Source organism: Hetaerina americana, unplaced genomic scaffold (assembly GCF_022747635.1).
Source record: "Hetaerina americana unplaced genomic scaffold, ioHetAmer1.1.p SCAF_46, whole genome shotgun sequence".
NCBI classification, from domain to species: Eukaryota; Metazoa; Arthropoda; class Insecta; order Odonata; family Calopterygidae; genus Hetaerina; species Hetaerina americana.
In genome coordinates this window covers 3,489,450-3,505,236 of record NW_027287052.1, presented here as the reverse complement: position 1 = coordinate 3,505,236, position 15,787 = coordinate 3,489,450, and the positions used below count along the sequence as shown (strand labels likewise).

The 15,787-nt window shown below is 39.8% G+C and overlaps 1 protein-coding gene across 1 annotated transcript in view; it reads left to right on the top strand.

The window, feature by feature from the left end:
* LOC139693294 (calcitonin gene-related peptide type 1 receptor-like) overlaps window positions 1-15,787 on the top strand; it is a gene marked incomplete at its 5' end in the record, with an annotated part of 88,679 nt that overhangs the window by 24,519 nt on the left and 48,373 nt on the right. The window contains 3 exons of the mRNA XM_071591407.1: window positions 3,469-3,560; window positions 5,344-5,470; window positions 8,534-8,763. Of these exons, the coding sequence (XP_071447508.1) occupies window positions 3,469-3,560; window positions 5,344-5,470; window positions 8,534-8,763 (449 nt within the window). The remainder of the gene's footprint in view (window positions 1-3,468; window positions 3,561-5,343; window positions 5,471-8,533; window positions 8,764-15,787) is intronic.

Below are 15,787 nucleotides of genomic sequence, written 5' to 3'. Positions count from 1 at the left end.
TTCACCAAGAGCGTCCGCCATTTCAAAAGCGGAGTGATACTAGACTGATGAATGATTTCGACCTCATTTAATCGTGATTACTCTGCGTGGAATGTTTACTGGAGGAAGGAATCGTTTCCGCTCCCCAGCGGAGAGTATATTCCTCCTATTCTCATAACAAATCCATCCAGTTCGGGCCATCGTCACACAATTTTTTAAGACCGCATTGGTTTTTAATCATTGCATCGCGAGTTATATTTCTTGGTAAAGAATGTATGGCCGCACATGGAAAACAAATCAGGACGCCCAAATAGTAGAGAAAACCCGAGAGTGGATAGTAAAAACGGTTAGTACCGTGGAATATATCGGTAAAATGTTGGGAATTTTCCTCCCAAACGTGGAATTTGAATTGACAAAGGTTTTTCCCAAGTCGAATTTAATATATCTTCCCATTCATGTGCTTACCACATAAACCCCTAAACTGAAATCCACTTTCATTCTCACAATACTTATCATTCACGACATGTTAAAATTTCGCTCGTCTTGCCGTCTCGCTATCTCTTGAAAGGGCGCCGGGAATAATGTCGCGCGTTGAGGAACCTTTTCGTATTTTCCCAATTGCAAACTGCTCACTCGCGTGAATGTTCTTCCTCTCATTTCGCCTCGGTGCATGTTTGTTCTGGGTCTACGTATTCATTAGTGTGTGTCAGTCTCTTTTAGTTGGAAATGACTTTTTGAATAAAAATTCTTTATTTTGCCAACCAGCTACCAGCAACTACTTCCTCAGGTTACGGGCGTCATTCCTATTTTTAATTATAACCAAGTCACTAGCAATAGACCTACCATGTCATATAAAGTTCACTTAATTACTGGTGTTTCAAGTGAGTAAGCGTTTCTTCCAACCGCTCAACAGTGATGCGAACTTTCCCTTTGTGGGAATTCATTTTCAGCAAAAGCAAAATCGACCAATCCGCAAGGCAGGTCATGTTTTTGCCTAAGACGAATTGACGACGTACGAAACTCGTACTCCCAACGACCCAGAATTTTGTGCGCATGAATTTTAAGTGAAACTAAGTTTCACTCTCGTGCAGAAACAACGCCAGGTTTTGCTTGAAATAGAATGTCTTTCTGTGAATCAATATCATTCCGATAAGTTATAACTATTGCAAAAAATATCGAAAATATCCACAGAAAATACCAATAAATAACAAACTAAATGCGAAACATGATTGAAAAATAACAAAGAGTTACGACTCATCAAGTCCATCAGCGGACGTACCTAATTTTTAAACTCTTCTCAAATCTTAAGACGTCCATTGGATTTATTTTAATTGCCGCGGACCGTTTTCACGGTGGATTTATTTTTAGTAAATATCTTTCGTCGCCGTTATGTAAAGATGTTTTCAAAGAATTTCTTGTAACTCCTTCGGTTAAGATGGAACGTTTAATGAGCCAATCCACCCTCATCCAACAAGCCCACACGAGGTCCTGCCGCAAGGGATATAATCGTATTACTAGTATATTACCATCGTACATCACCAGTAATTAGAATAATTAATGCATAATTACTCAGATATCATATTGTTTTCGGAAGATACGAATTGTAGCTCGTGATGCTTCTTATTGCTTGGGTGATTAATTTAACGAGGACTGGGGTTTTCCCTCGTATTCCGGCAAAGTTAGTTTAACTTATCTTCTCTTTGTAGTCTCGAATGGCATTTTGACACTTGTCTCAAACTATTCATTCTGTATCAGCAAGCAGAATCGTTTTCACTCATCTTATACTTATCTTTGATGTATTCTTCGCGGTCCAACGAGGCATCCAATATAGGCCCCCTCAATGATATAATACGAGGGTCATCCGGAAAGTAGTCCCGTTCGTGCCGCATGAAGTGCTGACGACGCGAGTAGCCGCTGGACGAGGTCAGATAGCTTCAGTGGCTTGTCTGCCTTCTCTGAGCCAAGTTGCGTGACGCTAGCATTGCCTGTGTTGTTTCTGTGATTGTTTACAATGTTTAAAAAAATTGAGAACGCCGCCAGTTGTGAAGTGAGGGCAGTGATTAAATTCCTCAATGCAAGAAACGTTCGCCCATGTGATATTCATCGCCAATTAAAGGAGGTGTATGGAGACAATGTAATGGACGAGTCGTCTGTTCGGCGGTGGTGTCGCAACTTCAACATGGGGAGGGGGAACACACACGACGATGAGCGTTCGGGCAGACCGTCTGTCATTACAGACCAACTGGTGAGCTCAGTTGACGAATTCGTGAGGAACGATCGGCGCGTCACAATTGATGACATCTGTGAGCATTTTCCCAATGTTTCTGGAACAATTGTTCATGAAATTGTTAAACACCATCTGCATTATGCAAAAATTTGTGCAAGATGGGTCCCTCGCGTATCTCAATGAGCTGGCGGCGAAGGACTATGCAGCAGGAATACAGAAACTTGTCACACGTTATGACAAATGCCTTAATTTGCTTGGAGATTATGTTGAGAAGTAGTTTAAAGTATCCTCTTTCAAATAAAATTTTTTATGTTTGTTAATATTTACTTTTGTGTCTTTATTTCACGAACGGGTACTACTTTCCGGATGACCCTCGTATGATGTGCAAATATACCTTATTATCTAAGCATTGACCTCGATCACTAGCCCTTAACTACTTTACGCATATAAGTTCAGCAGGAATATTAATGAGTCTATTTAGCAAGTGTAAGAAGCCATAAATAGCCATGTCCGGGTTCAATACTCGGCTGGAGAAACTGCCGTCGGCATTCGAGGGAATTAGAATATTTCGAATAAATAGGACACTTTATCAATGGAATATATAATTTAATCAATCAAAAATAAATTAAATGGAATTATTAAGCTATTTATTCTTGTTTTATAGCCGTGGTAGGCCAATGGGAAGTGAGATGGGCTACTGTCCGGGGGGGGGGGAGTGTCCGGGTGTGACTCCGAGTGACGCCCCTGGGAACCTTCCGCTTCATTCAAGTAAAAGGATTTTTCGTGCACTAGATCTTTCTGAAAATTCACACATGGCTCAAGGCAATGGGGTGGTCCCTTTATATTAACATGTCAACGTGTAGATCTCACACGCCGTCTAGTTTATGCATTGGCGGCAGAGTTCCATACACTCACCAATCAAAGTTATAGTACCCTTGGTGATTAATTAAATACTCACATTTGTCCAAGCTTGTTTCAACTTTGCCACCACAAAGTATCCAGCGATAGGCTTAATTTGGCTAAACAATTCGCCTTCCAAGTTGACTCAATTTAGTGTGATTCCACTGGAAATATTATAATCCAATGAATTCAATCGACTTCACAATTCGGTAGGAAGTCAACATCAGTGTGCATATAGGTTGTGAGTGCCGCATATTGTCCATCATATTCATCGCGATAAGGCCAAGGGTTGGGGTGTGTCGGGGTGAGAAAATCATCCCCTTCTCTCTAATCATTTTAATTTTCCTCTTTTCTCTTTACAGTTGCGCAACTTGGCAAACACCATCTACAAGGTGGGCTACTCGGTCTCCCTCGCCGCGCTGCTCTTATCTCTCGCCATATTTTTCCACTTCAAGTGAGTAAACAATCGGCACATGTTTTGATCCGCAAGTGGGATCCGAATCCGCTCGCCCCCCACGGAGCTCTCCTTCCCGCGGAAATTCGAATGCCTCGACTCCGGAGGGTTGCGGGCGCAACTGATTGTGTCGCGAGCCCCTCATTTAATTCTCTGCATCCCCCCAACCCCCCACAAAGCGATGAAGGAAACGTATGCAAAGCATGAAATATGTCACCATTCGGAAATGCACCGAAAACATACCATTGGTTGAAAATGTCAAACCAATGCTCTAAAAATCCTTTTAAAAAACAATTAAGTCGTTTACCGAATTGGCAGGAAAAATTTGGCATATTTATAATTTAATGTATTTAATATATTTGCAACTAATTCATTTATTATATTCAAAATATTGTTTGTATGTGATATGGACAGCATTTTGAGGTGATTTGGAAGTTTGTTTGTATGTAATGTGGAAGTGTCATTGCATGCAAGAATATTTTGTGTCCTATCTGTTTTTCTTGCGCGTGTATGCTTGTATGTTCATTGTAGGAGTGATCATTGATCAGACTTTACCGTTGTCATCATGACAATTGCCTAATTGCAACTAATTCTTAAATAATAATAATTATTATTATGCTAATCATTTCTTGTAGCCTTTGAAAAACTTTGACTTTATAAGATATTTCAATGGGCATGAACGATAATTTCGGTTACTCTGCCCTCCGGACGACTCCATTGGTCCGTGAGCCCCTTGGAATCACAATGAGTCACTTATGGCTTGTCTAAGTAAGGTTTCCCAGGGCCCGAACCACAACATACATGCCCGAGGTGGTACTCGAGCCTACGCACCTTGGATTAGCGGGCGAACACGTTGTCCCCGTAACTAACCCACCCGGCAAACCAAACATAGGCGTTCGTAAATAAAAATTGTCTTGATCCATATCTGGTGTTGGCCTGTCAATCTTACATTCATATAGTATTCCAATCAGGAGATTGGTTGACTTCGGCTCTCGATTCTTTTCCTCCATATTCCTAATGCCCTAACAATTTTTTAATGTTGAAAATTTATTTTTAACCGCATCCTATTGCGGTAGGTGAGATCATGTTGGTAAAATTTGAGAGATTAAGGGCAGAAAAGATAAATTTAAGATGTCAATTTTACCATGAACGATAAGGCATTAGAATAAAATGACGCTTGTTCGATCGCGATAGGAGGCAAAGTGGTTTTTGGGTCAAGGCTAGTCTGGTATGTAATCATATCCTGCCACGCACCTTAGTGGTTTCTAGTGGGGTACTAAATAAAACTACAAGCGTAAATATCTTTCTCAATTCCACTCCACTTGGTCTATGTCCTTATGCATTCCTCCTGGGACAGTTCACTGTTATTTTTCCTTCAAATACGCTTCAAACAAATCCATCGTAAGTCAAGGTCTGCAAAATATATTTGACCCTTCTTCTCTTTACCTCTCTCTTATCGTATTTTCCTCCTCCACTCTTCTTTATGCATACCCATTTATGATTCAGCAAATGATTCAATTTTATTACCAGTGTTCGACTTGATCTTCAGATTTTGATCGTTTACGCGGTGCCATTTTATTAAGCATTGGGTAAATGCAATACTTATTCACACGATTTTCCTATCAAGGTATAAGACATTCCGTGCATTTCACCAAGCAAATAATTTATCATTAACTTCTGTCAGTGTAAAATTATGCAATCTATTTTACATTTAATTACAGCCTCCGGTTTTGTAATGAAAGTGGAAAAGTGGAGGTCTCATCTTTATTTTTTCTCTTCTCAGATCCCTATCTTGCACCAGGATACAAATTCACAAGAATTTGTTCGTGTCCCTTGCACTCAACAACGCCCTTTGGCTCATATGGTACGAGGAAATCATTGACAACCCGGATCTACTCGCCGAAAATGGGGTAAGGTAGCAGTGCCTCGTTTGCTATCAACCGCTAACATCTAGAACATTTGTACACGGAACATTAATCGCTTTATCATCGGTATTAAGGAAAAGATATTCATTTTAAAATGCACATGTACACATGATTTATTCAATTTTATGTTGTTTTTATTTCTGCGTTTGAATACGCAAAGAGGTAATTGCACTTTGCACTGAGGTTAAGGTTGACAGGATTGAAAGAACAACATTGGAATTTGCAAGTGCCTATCGTAATAATACCCATAAATATGCAAGTGAAATATTAATTCGACATTTCCCATTTTTCCCAACTAAAAGGAGAATATGAACCATGGAAATTAATATTCGGAGTTCCCTCTTTGCATATCTTTGTGCCTTATTCTTGACAGGTAAGAAAATGGAAAGGTAACTATCCAAAAAAATTAAGCAGCTTGATCTCAGAGCCAAATTACTCGCATTGTGTTGCGCAGGGATTATTTTTTTAACTTCTTTGGTGATGCTTCGAATTTTTAAAGCGTATTTTTCTACCTTTTAAATGTTTATTCTACGAACAGAACGTTTCCATTAATGGAAATATATTTTTATGTTTTGGAATTCACGGGTTTTGAGTGAATGAAAGAAGAAAATTGCATTCAGTAAATGTCCCTTCCGCGCGCATTTTATTCGGGTAAAATATGTCATCCTTCCGTCAAAATCATGTGGGGTCAATTGATTGCTGAACCGGAATCGGGGTTCAGACACATGAATGAATTTTGACCTCCAGTACTCACCCGTGAAAAGAAACGCTCTGCCCAATCTCCCCTCGTCAGGGTCCTCCCTCCATTCCCGGCCGTGAACCTTCGTCCGTCTCTTTCAAGGTCTCTCGCCTCTATGTCCGCAATGCCTTCCGTCCAACCTTTGGCCCGCGGGACAAAGCGTCCGGGGCCGCCCCGGGGTCGAAAAGGATTCGCAACGAGCGGACCTTCCTGTAACGAGGGCCGACGACCACGGGACTCTATCCCAAATTTCGCTCTTTTCTGAGCGCGGGTCTCTGTGATGCTAATATTGAAAAAATGCAATGGCTGGATGAAAAAATAAAAGGGAAAAATAAAATGTATATCGGAGTAGTAACGAGTCAAGAGTTACGGGGGCGAAAGTTCAAACCAGTTGACATGCGGAGAAAAAAATCTTCCGCGTGCTAGCTTCCTGGGATGTAAGCGAAGGCTGGAGTACTAGTAAGGGGAGAGGTGTGGGGCGTCTTTTAGCAACCCTTGGTCTGTGATGACGCAGCTCAATTCTGCGTCACTCATCGCGTCACGATCGTGTGAACATGTTTAGGTTACCATCCGACTTCCAGATAAGTTTTCTTTTTTTAAGGTCTACACGTCTTCAACTCCCCATTCACCGCCGTCATCACTTAAAAAAATAGATTATGGGGTTATACATCATTCTGAAGACAGCTTTTTACTTCAAAGTGCGGATTAATGCGGCGTAAAAATTCGAAAATGCGCCTTCTAAATGCTAGTGCGGGCTCCATTTTTCCGCCATGTTCGTAAGCTGCTCACACGTGAAATAATTTGGGCTGAGATTTTTCTGCAGGTTCCCTGAACATTAAACCTAAATGCAAAACTTATTGCGTGCCAAGATTGTTTGTAAAATCGATTTCATAAGTGTTCATCGTCTGGAGTTATTTATTTGATTATGTTTTGCATCAGTTCTCCAAGTGAACCGCCAATTTTTTCGTCCGTTCGTAGTTCCTGGTTCTAATTACTTGCCTTTCTTAATTTAACAATTGGCTTGCCGCATTTTTTCCTCGTTCCATCTCTTCCTCGATTATACACATAAGTGACTATATTGGTGTAAATATTCTGGTTTGAGTGCCCATTACTTTAGCAAACCATTTTCATACGTGTGCCAATATGAGCTGTATCCTCTGATCTTTCATATCTGGTCATTTTTGGTAATATTCGCCAAGGAAAACGTATAGGTGAACAGCTTTTTAATTTTTTGTCGAAATTTCCTTGGTATAAATTGATAAAGAAGAGCTAATGGGCAAAACATTGAAAATTTAAATTAAAAATAAAATAAATTTAAATTAAATTGATTAAAATTAAATTAAAATAAATTGGTGCCATCTTTTCCCATTTAAAAATGGGTAAAAGATAGATTACTTACTTTGACAACGATCATGAGAGCAATATCCCACGCTTTAACTATATTCAGGGTGTATTTGGTATCCACTTTGGAGCATATGTAACGAAACTTTTGATTACCTGAGGGTACCAACCAGTCCTTTTAGCTTGATAATCCAAATACACTAGCCATAAAATAAATCCGAACCGTTGGCCGGTCTGCTTTGTGTGAATTTGTTTATTAATTCCAAAATTCATGCCTGAGGGTTTTGGGGTATTTTTAAAAATTTCAGGTGTTTACTTAATATATAAAAGAACGAGGGGGAGTTTCCTCCCATTTCGGTCCAATAGTGGAGCACTTCGTAAGCAGATTTGATAAAATCACTATTTTTCTGGGTGAAACACGGAAGCATGAATATTGGAATAATATTTTCATCGAGACTTGAAAACATCATTAGTCCATTTTAATAAATGTAAACAAATAATTATCAAATAATGTTTTAATGGGAACATGAAATAAATTGAGCAATATTGCGTTGAGGTAATGTAAAAATCTATTAGAATGTCATATTTTTCTGGAAAACTACCGAGGAGTTTTTCTGTGCTTCCGGAAACCATTTTTAGCATGAATCTGTATGCAGAATCATAGATACGTGTATCAATTGGCGGTTTTCGTCATCAAAACTTTTAATAAACTGTATCTCTTCCACTCGTCTTTAATAATATGCTATTTTAATTCCAGATTTGATGTCTTGGCCCAAGTGATCTTTAAGGCTATATCTTTAGTTAGGTTTTGCCCATTCAATCGAGTTTGCTATCCGTCAGATAATCATTGTAAGCTTATTTTATTTCACAGCATGATGACCAGCGATTCCTCCCAAATTAAGAGAGTTTCCATCGAGGATGTGTGTGACAGGAGAGCGATCTCTCTCTCTTCTTCTCTCCCGTCCCAGGCGGGCTGCCAGATCCTCCACGTGACGCTGCAGTATTCCATGGTGGCCTCGTACTTCTGGATGTTCTGCGAGGGCCTCTACCTACATACGCTGCTGGCCGTGGCGTTCGTGTCGGCCGAGGGCCGGGTCATCCTGGCCATCCTCTCCGCCGTCGGCTGGGTCCTCCCGGCCGTCCTCACCGCACTCTACGCCGGACTCCGAATAGCTGGCCCGGCCGATGAGACCGAACAGTAATTACTGCTTCCCAACCTACCATTAATTGAAATAATTCTCCCTGCCTGAAACCATATAACTTACTTAGTCAGTCTTTAAACCATCTCTTGTCTATGATCTATGATTTCGCTTTATTTATTGTTGTATTGTTAATACAGAAATTCCAGTTTCGCTTGCATCTGTATCATTTTAGACTAACAGGTTTAGTTGATCATGTCGTTGTATGCCGTTGTATGTTGTCGTGTGTCGTCGTGAGTATATATATATATATATATATATATATATATATATATATATATATATAAACATTTAAAAATAGCTCAAGTGGTTAGAATATCGGCCCGGCAAGTCGAAAGATCCGTGGTTCAAGTCCCGTTCAATGAAATATTTTTGCACGATTGCAATAATCTGCTCAATTCCGTCTTTCACACCCCTCCTATGTTTGTCTTTTATGTGTTCCTATCCCTTTTCCTTTTATCCATGACGATATGATTGAATATACATTGTACTCGTATGTCATATGTAGAGTTATCAAATAGGGTGGGAATCGTGATAGTGCGGTGGCTAACGTACAGACTTCCCACCAAGACCCACCCACCGAACCCGAGCAGCTCACAGGCTGGTGGGTCCCGGAGGCGACAGATATTTCTCAGCGGTATCCCGATCCGTACTTGAGGCGCTTTGTGGAGGACCCTTTGAGTGAGTACGACGTCCGTCGGATGGGACGTTTAACTGCGGACCCCTTGGCGCCTTTCTACAAGAGTAGGCTGATTCCGACGTCGGGTTTCTCTCCACCCTTCATCCTTTCCTATGCATCCCCAATGGTGGAAATGGCCTTAGCTGTCGGTTGCCTTCCCTAAAACTACTACTAAAAATAGGGATGCAGATAAACCAAAGTATTTAGATGCCTGACCTGGGGTCTCGAATCGAGCAAGTGAAAAATGGGGCCTTAAATCTAATAGTTACTGCAAGAAACTCGAAGAACCCATGTTCTTGTTTTTCTCGATCTATTTTTGGTCACTTTGATGTTTTTTTGTATTTTATTTAGTCCCTTCCACTTTCTTCCAAAGGTCTGAGACACTTCCTATTAATTCACTTGCCTTTTTGCAAACTTGTGCCAATCTTTTGCATCACAATTATACTTACATGGTTTTTATAAAAAGTATATTCATAGGTTTCGGAATAATGCATGTATTTCATATAATGCTACAATGGCTGGAAATCCTTCAAAGTACATCCCTTGAGCGTCGACACACTTTTACCCTTGCGGCTTTTCCACGACTTGGAAGGCTCCCTGGCAGGCGGATTCCGGAACGGAAGATCCTTAAGGGTACGAGTGCCAGCTCCTTTAACTGCCCTTAGGGTGGTGTCCTTTGAGGAAGGATTACACTTTTAGGAATAGAAAATAGTCTGCTGGTGCCAATTTTAGGACTGTAAGGGGGTTGGGGAATTGTCGCGATGCTGTCGCAGAAGGTCTTCGCAAGCAGACACCCGACTCTGCTCTCTTGGTCGTCCGTCCAAAGACCTTCGGGACGACGAATTTTGCGCAGATCTTTCGCATCGCCAAATGTTCATCCAATCGATATTAACTGGATATCTGCGATCATACGATCTCTTAACTGACGGTCTGAATGCAGCATTTCACTCGCACGTCAGGAAAACATTTTTCCGGTACTTTTTATACAACTTTTTACCCTCTGTTAGTCAATTGATTTTCTATTTCTTTAAGTAGGTTATTCCTTTTAAAAGTCTTTGTCAAACTTCATAAAACATTTACACGTTATTAGGATTATAATAAAAAGGTATTGATAGTAGTATGCCTCCAACGTCAAGGCATATGACGTATTTGTTATGTTGTGATCCAAAGTTAGGCTGTTGCCTGATTTATTTCCCGTTAGTTTTACAATTTATCCAATAAAACATTTGATATTTGCAGCGTAGTCGTAGCTTTATATCCCATTCAGGTGCTTTACGTGGAAGAAAAAGTTGTTAGCCTCAGAAGAGGATATTTCTCCTTGAAAACAATCGCGTCAAAGGAGAAGAATGAAATTGTCTCAGAGATTGGGACGAAGCAAGTGACTTTGACATATTTTCTTTTGAGTTCCATTGATAATAGGATTCCATTTATGAGACGGAGAAGTTTGGCTGCTGAAAAATAGTGGTAGTAATTTTATAAATACAGCTCAATATAACAGTTGAACAAAGAAAAGAGAACAAAGTGAGAAGAATCAGGTGAATTGCAAGCTGAATGACAGAGAAATGCTTACGCTTATAATTTATTTACATTTATGTGCATACATTTTCTTTTTAAATATCACCTTTATGATTTTTTCCTACACAATTTTACAGTGGTCGTAGAACGTGTCGTGTGTATAACGTGCTTGAGCATATATTTACGTAGTAATGATCGTTTGCGTATTTTTGATCGTCTTTGCAACTCACAGGTGAATGAATTTTGGTCATTTCGATATTATTCAAAACGCTCTCTTAAGAATAAGAAAAAATTCCCTTGAAAGATAGATGGTGCGTTTCAAAAGTAGCGCGATTAAATTTCCCGCGCAGCTCCTATTGGTCAATGTGTGATGAAACCACTTGGCGTAGTTGGAATTGATGCTATGATTTGCTTCAAAACCGGTCTCAGTCCTCTCCAAGCTGTAAAAACGGCAGGAAGTAAGTTATTGTAAACCTCTGCCCGCCGACCGTGTCACGATAACGACCAAAAGACCAACTGAGCGGAAATTTCAAGTGAACTTTTGCAACGTATTGAAAATGAACCTGATTATCTGGACAACGTCATCACTGGTGATGAAACTTGGGTTTTTGAATACGATTCAGGAACAAAATGCCAAAGCTCTGAGTGGCACGCCGACCAGTCCCCGAAGCCCAAAAAGGCAAGTATGAGCAAATTAAAATGAAAGCAATGCTCATTGTCTTTTTCGACAGTAAATGAGTGGTCCATAGGGAGTCTGTTCCTCAAGTACGGGCAGTTAACGCTGCCTACTACGTGGATGTGCTGAAAAGACTCCGAAAAATGGTCATCAGGACGAGAAAAGACATTTCCTTTGCCCGGCAACTCCATCACGACAACGCGCTATGAATCCGCGAGTTCCTGGCCAAACACCAGGTGTCAACGCTGCCCCATGCCACCTATAGTCCTGACGTCGCCCTAGCAAACTTCTTTTTATCTCCGGGCAGCCCTGAAAGGAACCCGTTTTTCGTCCATAGAGGAGATCCAATCAGCCGCGACTAAAGCCTTGCCAGAGGTCCCCGAAGATGCCTTCCAGGGTGCGTACCGGTTATGGCAGAGTCGCTGGAAAAAATAAGTAAAGGCCCAATAACAGAACTTTGAAGAATTTTAAATTTTTGTGCAAGTATTTTCAATAAATTACTTTAAAAAATAAAAGCATTACTTTCGGTACGCAAATTGTATATCAAAGCACGTCATTGGTTACCTAAAGCTCGTATTCATGGCATGCAGATTTTCCAACAGCGCAATGCTGTAACTAATGATCTCGGATTTCCCTCTGAGCAAGATTGCCTTTCTAAGTGATCTTCTGTTTTGCCAGTCTTTAGTTTAGAAGTCGAATACAAATGTCGAACATCAGTTGAAAGCTATTAAACTGCCTTAATGCTTGATGGTACTTTTTAGAAATACCAGCAATGTTTTATCCCGCGTATAAACTCCTAACTTCTGTCTCCCATTCATGACGCCTAAAATGCCTATTCTCAAACCTCTTCCCAGTATTTGTGTTTCTCCTTTCTCTCAAGCCTTAAAATCCCTCTTACTATTGATAATTCCACAGAACGCTTCTCCTTTCCTCTCAGAATTTCCTCCAACAAATTTATCTTTCACCTCATATCCCTTAAAAACTTCTCACTTGTCTTTGTCTCTGCTTACGTAACTTCTACCTTTCCACTTCGTAGCTAGGTCTCAAATGTGTCCAATCCACGCTGAACCTTGTGGTTGGAAAATGTCAAGGTAGATTGAAAACCCGAGATTTATCGTTGGATTTGCAATTCATTAGCCCCAAAAAAAACTCTAGGGAACAAAAGAGAAGTCGGAATTGGAGATTCTGGACTGGACAAGGCGTAGCCAAATTGGCTACATCGTGTATCAGACGTCAACTACTTACCTGGCATTCTGACTTACCAAGTAATTGGTAACTCTTTTTTCCTAGGACACCACCCACATTTCACTGTCGCAAAAAATTTGGCCGCTCCGAATCGCACTGCTCAAGTAAACGTCGTTGTGTGAAAGAAGATACTGCTATTGTCAAACAATCCTTTCCTTGGTATTTCCTCATTTGCAATCCGAGGCCGTGAGGTTTAACATAGGGTCAAGTTGCTGATGTTAGCTTGATTGCTGTCCCCATATTTAAGATTACAAGGTCACTACAATGCAATAGAATAAGCGCGCTAATATCATACGTCAGCCATTACTCTGTGCAACTTCTCTATAACGAAGAGAAAGTAAGAAAAATGCATCGTAAATCAAAATTTTTATTTTTAATTAACAGAATTTCAAAAAGTATTCCAAATATAAGATTAGATTTTAAACAATTTATTAAACTTCATTTTATAGATTATCGAATTGCACTTCAATATTCGGCCAGGAAATTCTATGCATAAATTTCAACTCTTTCGATCAGGCGGGACACGTGAGAAAAGATTCTTTCCCGCTAAGAACCAAAGCAAAGAGTTTTCACTACGTCCCATTTTCCGAAAACACTGTCGTGTGCCTATTATAAAATTCACATAATATATTAGTGACTAGAAAAACGTGACACATTAACCGAATCATTCTGTGGAAGAATTTTTCTCGGTAACGAAATTTTGTAATTAGACAAAGAATGTCATTGTTTTCGTGTTTTTCTCATTTTCTTCTATAACTGTATTAATTTCCATGATTCCACAGCCATGGTTGCAGTAATCTCTGACATCGTAACCCAAATTTCGATGTGCTCGATGAAATTACTCGATTTTTGTCTATTTTAGTCAAAAAATTGACTAATTCTCCCAAACAGTATCTGTTCATTGTGAGCGACGGTTGACGTAGTCTCCAATATTATAAAAAGGAACTCTCCACGTGGGTTCCTTCTTTTACCTGAAAACCTTTTTAACCAGGCGAACGTCTTCTCTCACTGAAGGTATATTTGTAGACTTCCACAAATTACAAACTGTAGTAATAATTTCAACAGTGAAAAATACGATACAAAAGTTAAGGCTTTTACCCTTAAAAAATTTACCAATAAAAAATTTTGGATGACCAGAAAAGGTCAATTCCTTGTTTATGAAAGATTTTTTCGAATTAATACAGAAGGAGGGACTTGGTATATTTTTTAATTTTTACGTAATATAACTGGGAACCACAAAACACTACTAGGGGCGGGAGCCATTTTAGGTGGAGGCGATCTACTACCCCTGGGGCAATTGATCCAAGGGGACGATCACGGTTGGGTAAAAAGTTAAGTGAGTGGAGAAGGAAGGAGAAAAAAGTAATTTCGGCGCTCATTGGTTTGCTCGGGCTGGAGTATTTTTTTTCCGAACCCTCTAGCACTGCTTTTCTCGGGGATTACCTCAGCGGTCCCTTTTGTCACTCGCAAAAAAACGGAATGAGGAAAGAAATTGTATCCCGGCAAATTTCCCTCAAACTAATTTCGTTCACCTCAAATATCTAGGATACGATTTTTTCCCCTTAATAGTTCTCCCGGTTGAAAATTTGGACTTTTTCCCTGTTGATGATATTTCCTAGACCTGAAGATTGAAGAGGGTCTCCAAAATACTTGCTTGTTAGATACCCTGGACCATTACGTTGAACCTACCGTTTCGGTTCCCCAGAAATCGGATCATCAATAAAATGTTGCATTGTAAATGATAATGATCATCCAAAATATTTGTGATTCAGTCTTTGATTTTTATGGCGCATTTCAAAATTTCCCAAAATTAAAAATGAGCGCTGTAGTGATATACGTAAGACACCGTAACACGTCCATAATATGGCCTAGATGGGTATGGCGTAGATAGAATGACATCAAGTGTAACCTATACGTATCGTTTGCATATTTCCTAATGGCATTTAAAATAATGTTTTTGAATATTTTGATATCATTTGTAAATTACGAAAATGCTTGAAATGTAAATGGGTTTACGAACAAAATGATTTTTTTCATTTTTCCTTCCAATCTCATGATTTTAATTCTTCAGTATTATATAAAAACCTTTAACGTAAAATTTTAGGGAACCGAACCAACACGACTCGTTGATAAAATTTGGAGAGTATAGTGACATTCCCTCTATGATATTAAACTTAAGACGCTCGTGCGATTGTTAGTATATAACAACTTTAGAAGCAACCATTTCAAAACCGAGAGGGATAGTTTTTTGAGAAGGAGAGCATAAAAACACTTAAAATCCGCATTCACGATTTATTCACCCAACCATGATAATTTGACGACGCTGCGCGGCAAAAAGACCACGGTCGAGTGAATCACTTGTAAGTGTGGAAATGCCGTGCTTTCGTCCTCCGAGCTCACGTTGCAGAAATGTAATATGATTAAAAGAGAATCACTTGGCTACATTGAGATAGCCTCAAGCGGGAGTGTACGGGTAGGGAATGTCGAATACACTTTTACGTTACTCAGCATCCGTCACTAGCTCATCTTAAATTCAAACATGCGAAAACATCGACTCTTGGAGTCGATGCGACCTGCCAGTCTAATATCTACCTATTCACGGAAATGGGTAGTGACACGGCTATCTGTCTTTCAATCAAATATTTTGATGCAATGACGTTTTTGGCATTGTTGCAATATCGGAAATAAATACACATATTTCTGAAATATTTCCCGGTACTTTTCGTACAGACCCTGTAGAATGTCTAATTTTAATGAAAATGCCTTTTCGTGCTCCCTTGCCCCCTGGCTGATTGGTGTTCACTCGGTAGTCAAAAATTCTCCGTATTGCATATCATAAATAACGCCCACGCGACCTAAGGACGTCAACACGTACTAAGTAATGGAGAAACCTCCACGGCTCAACCCT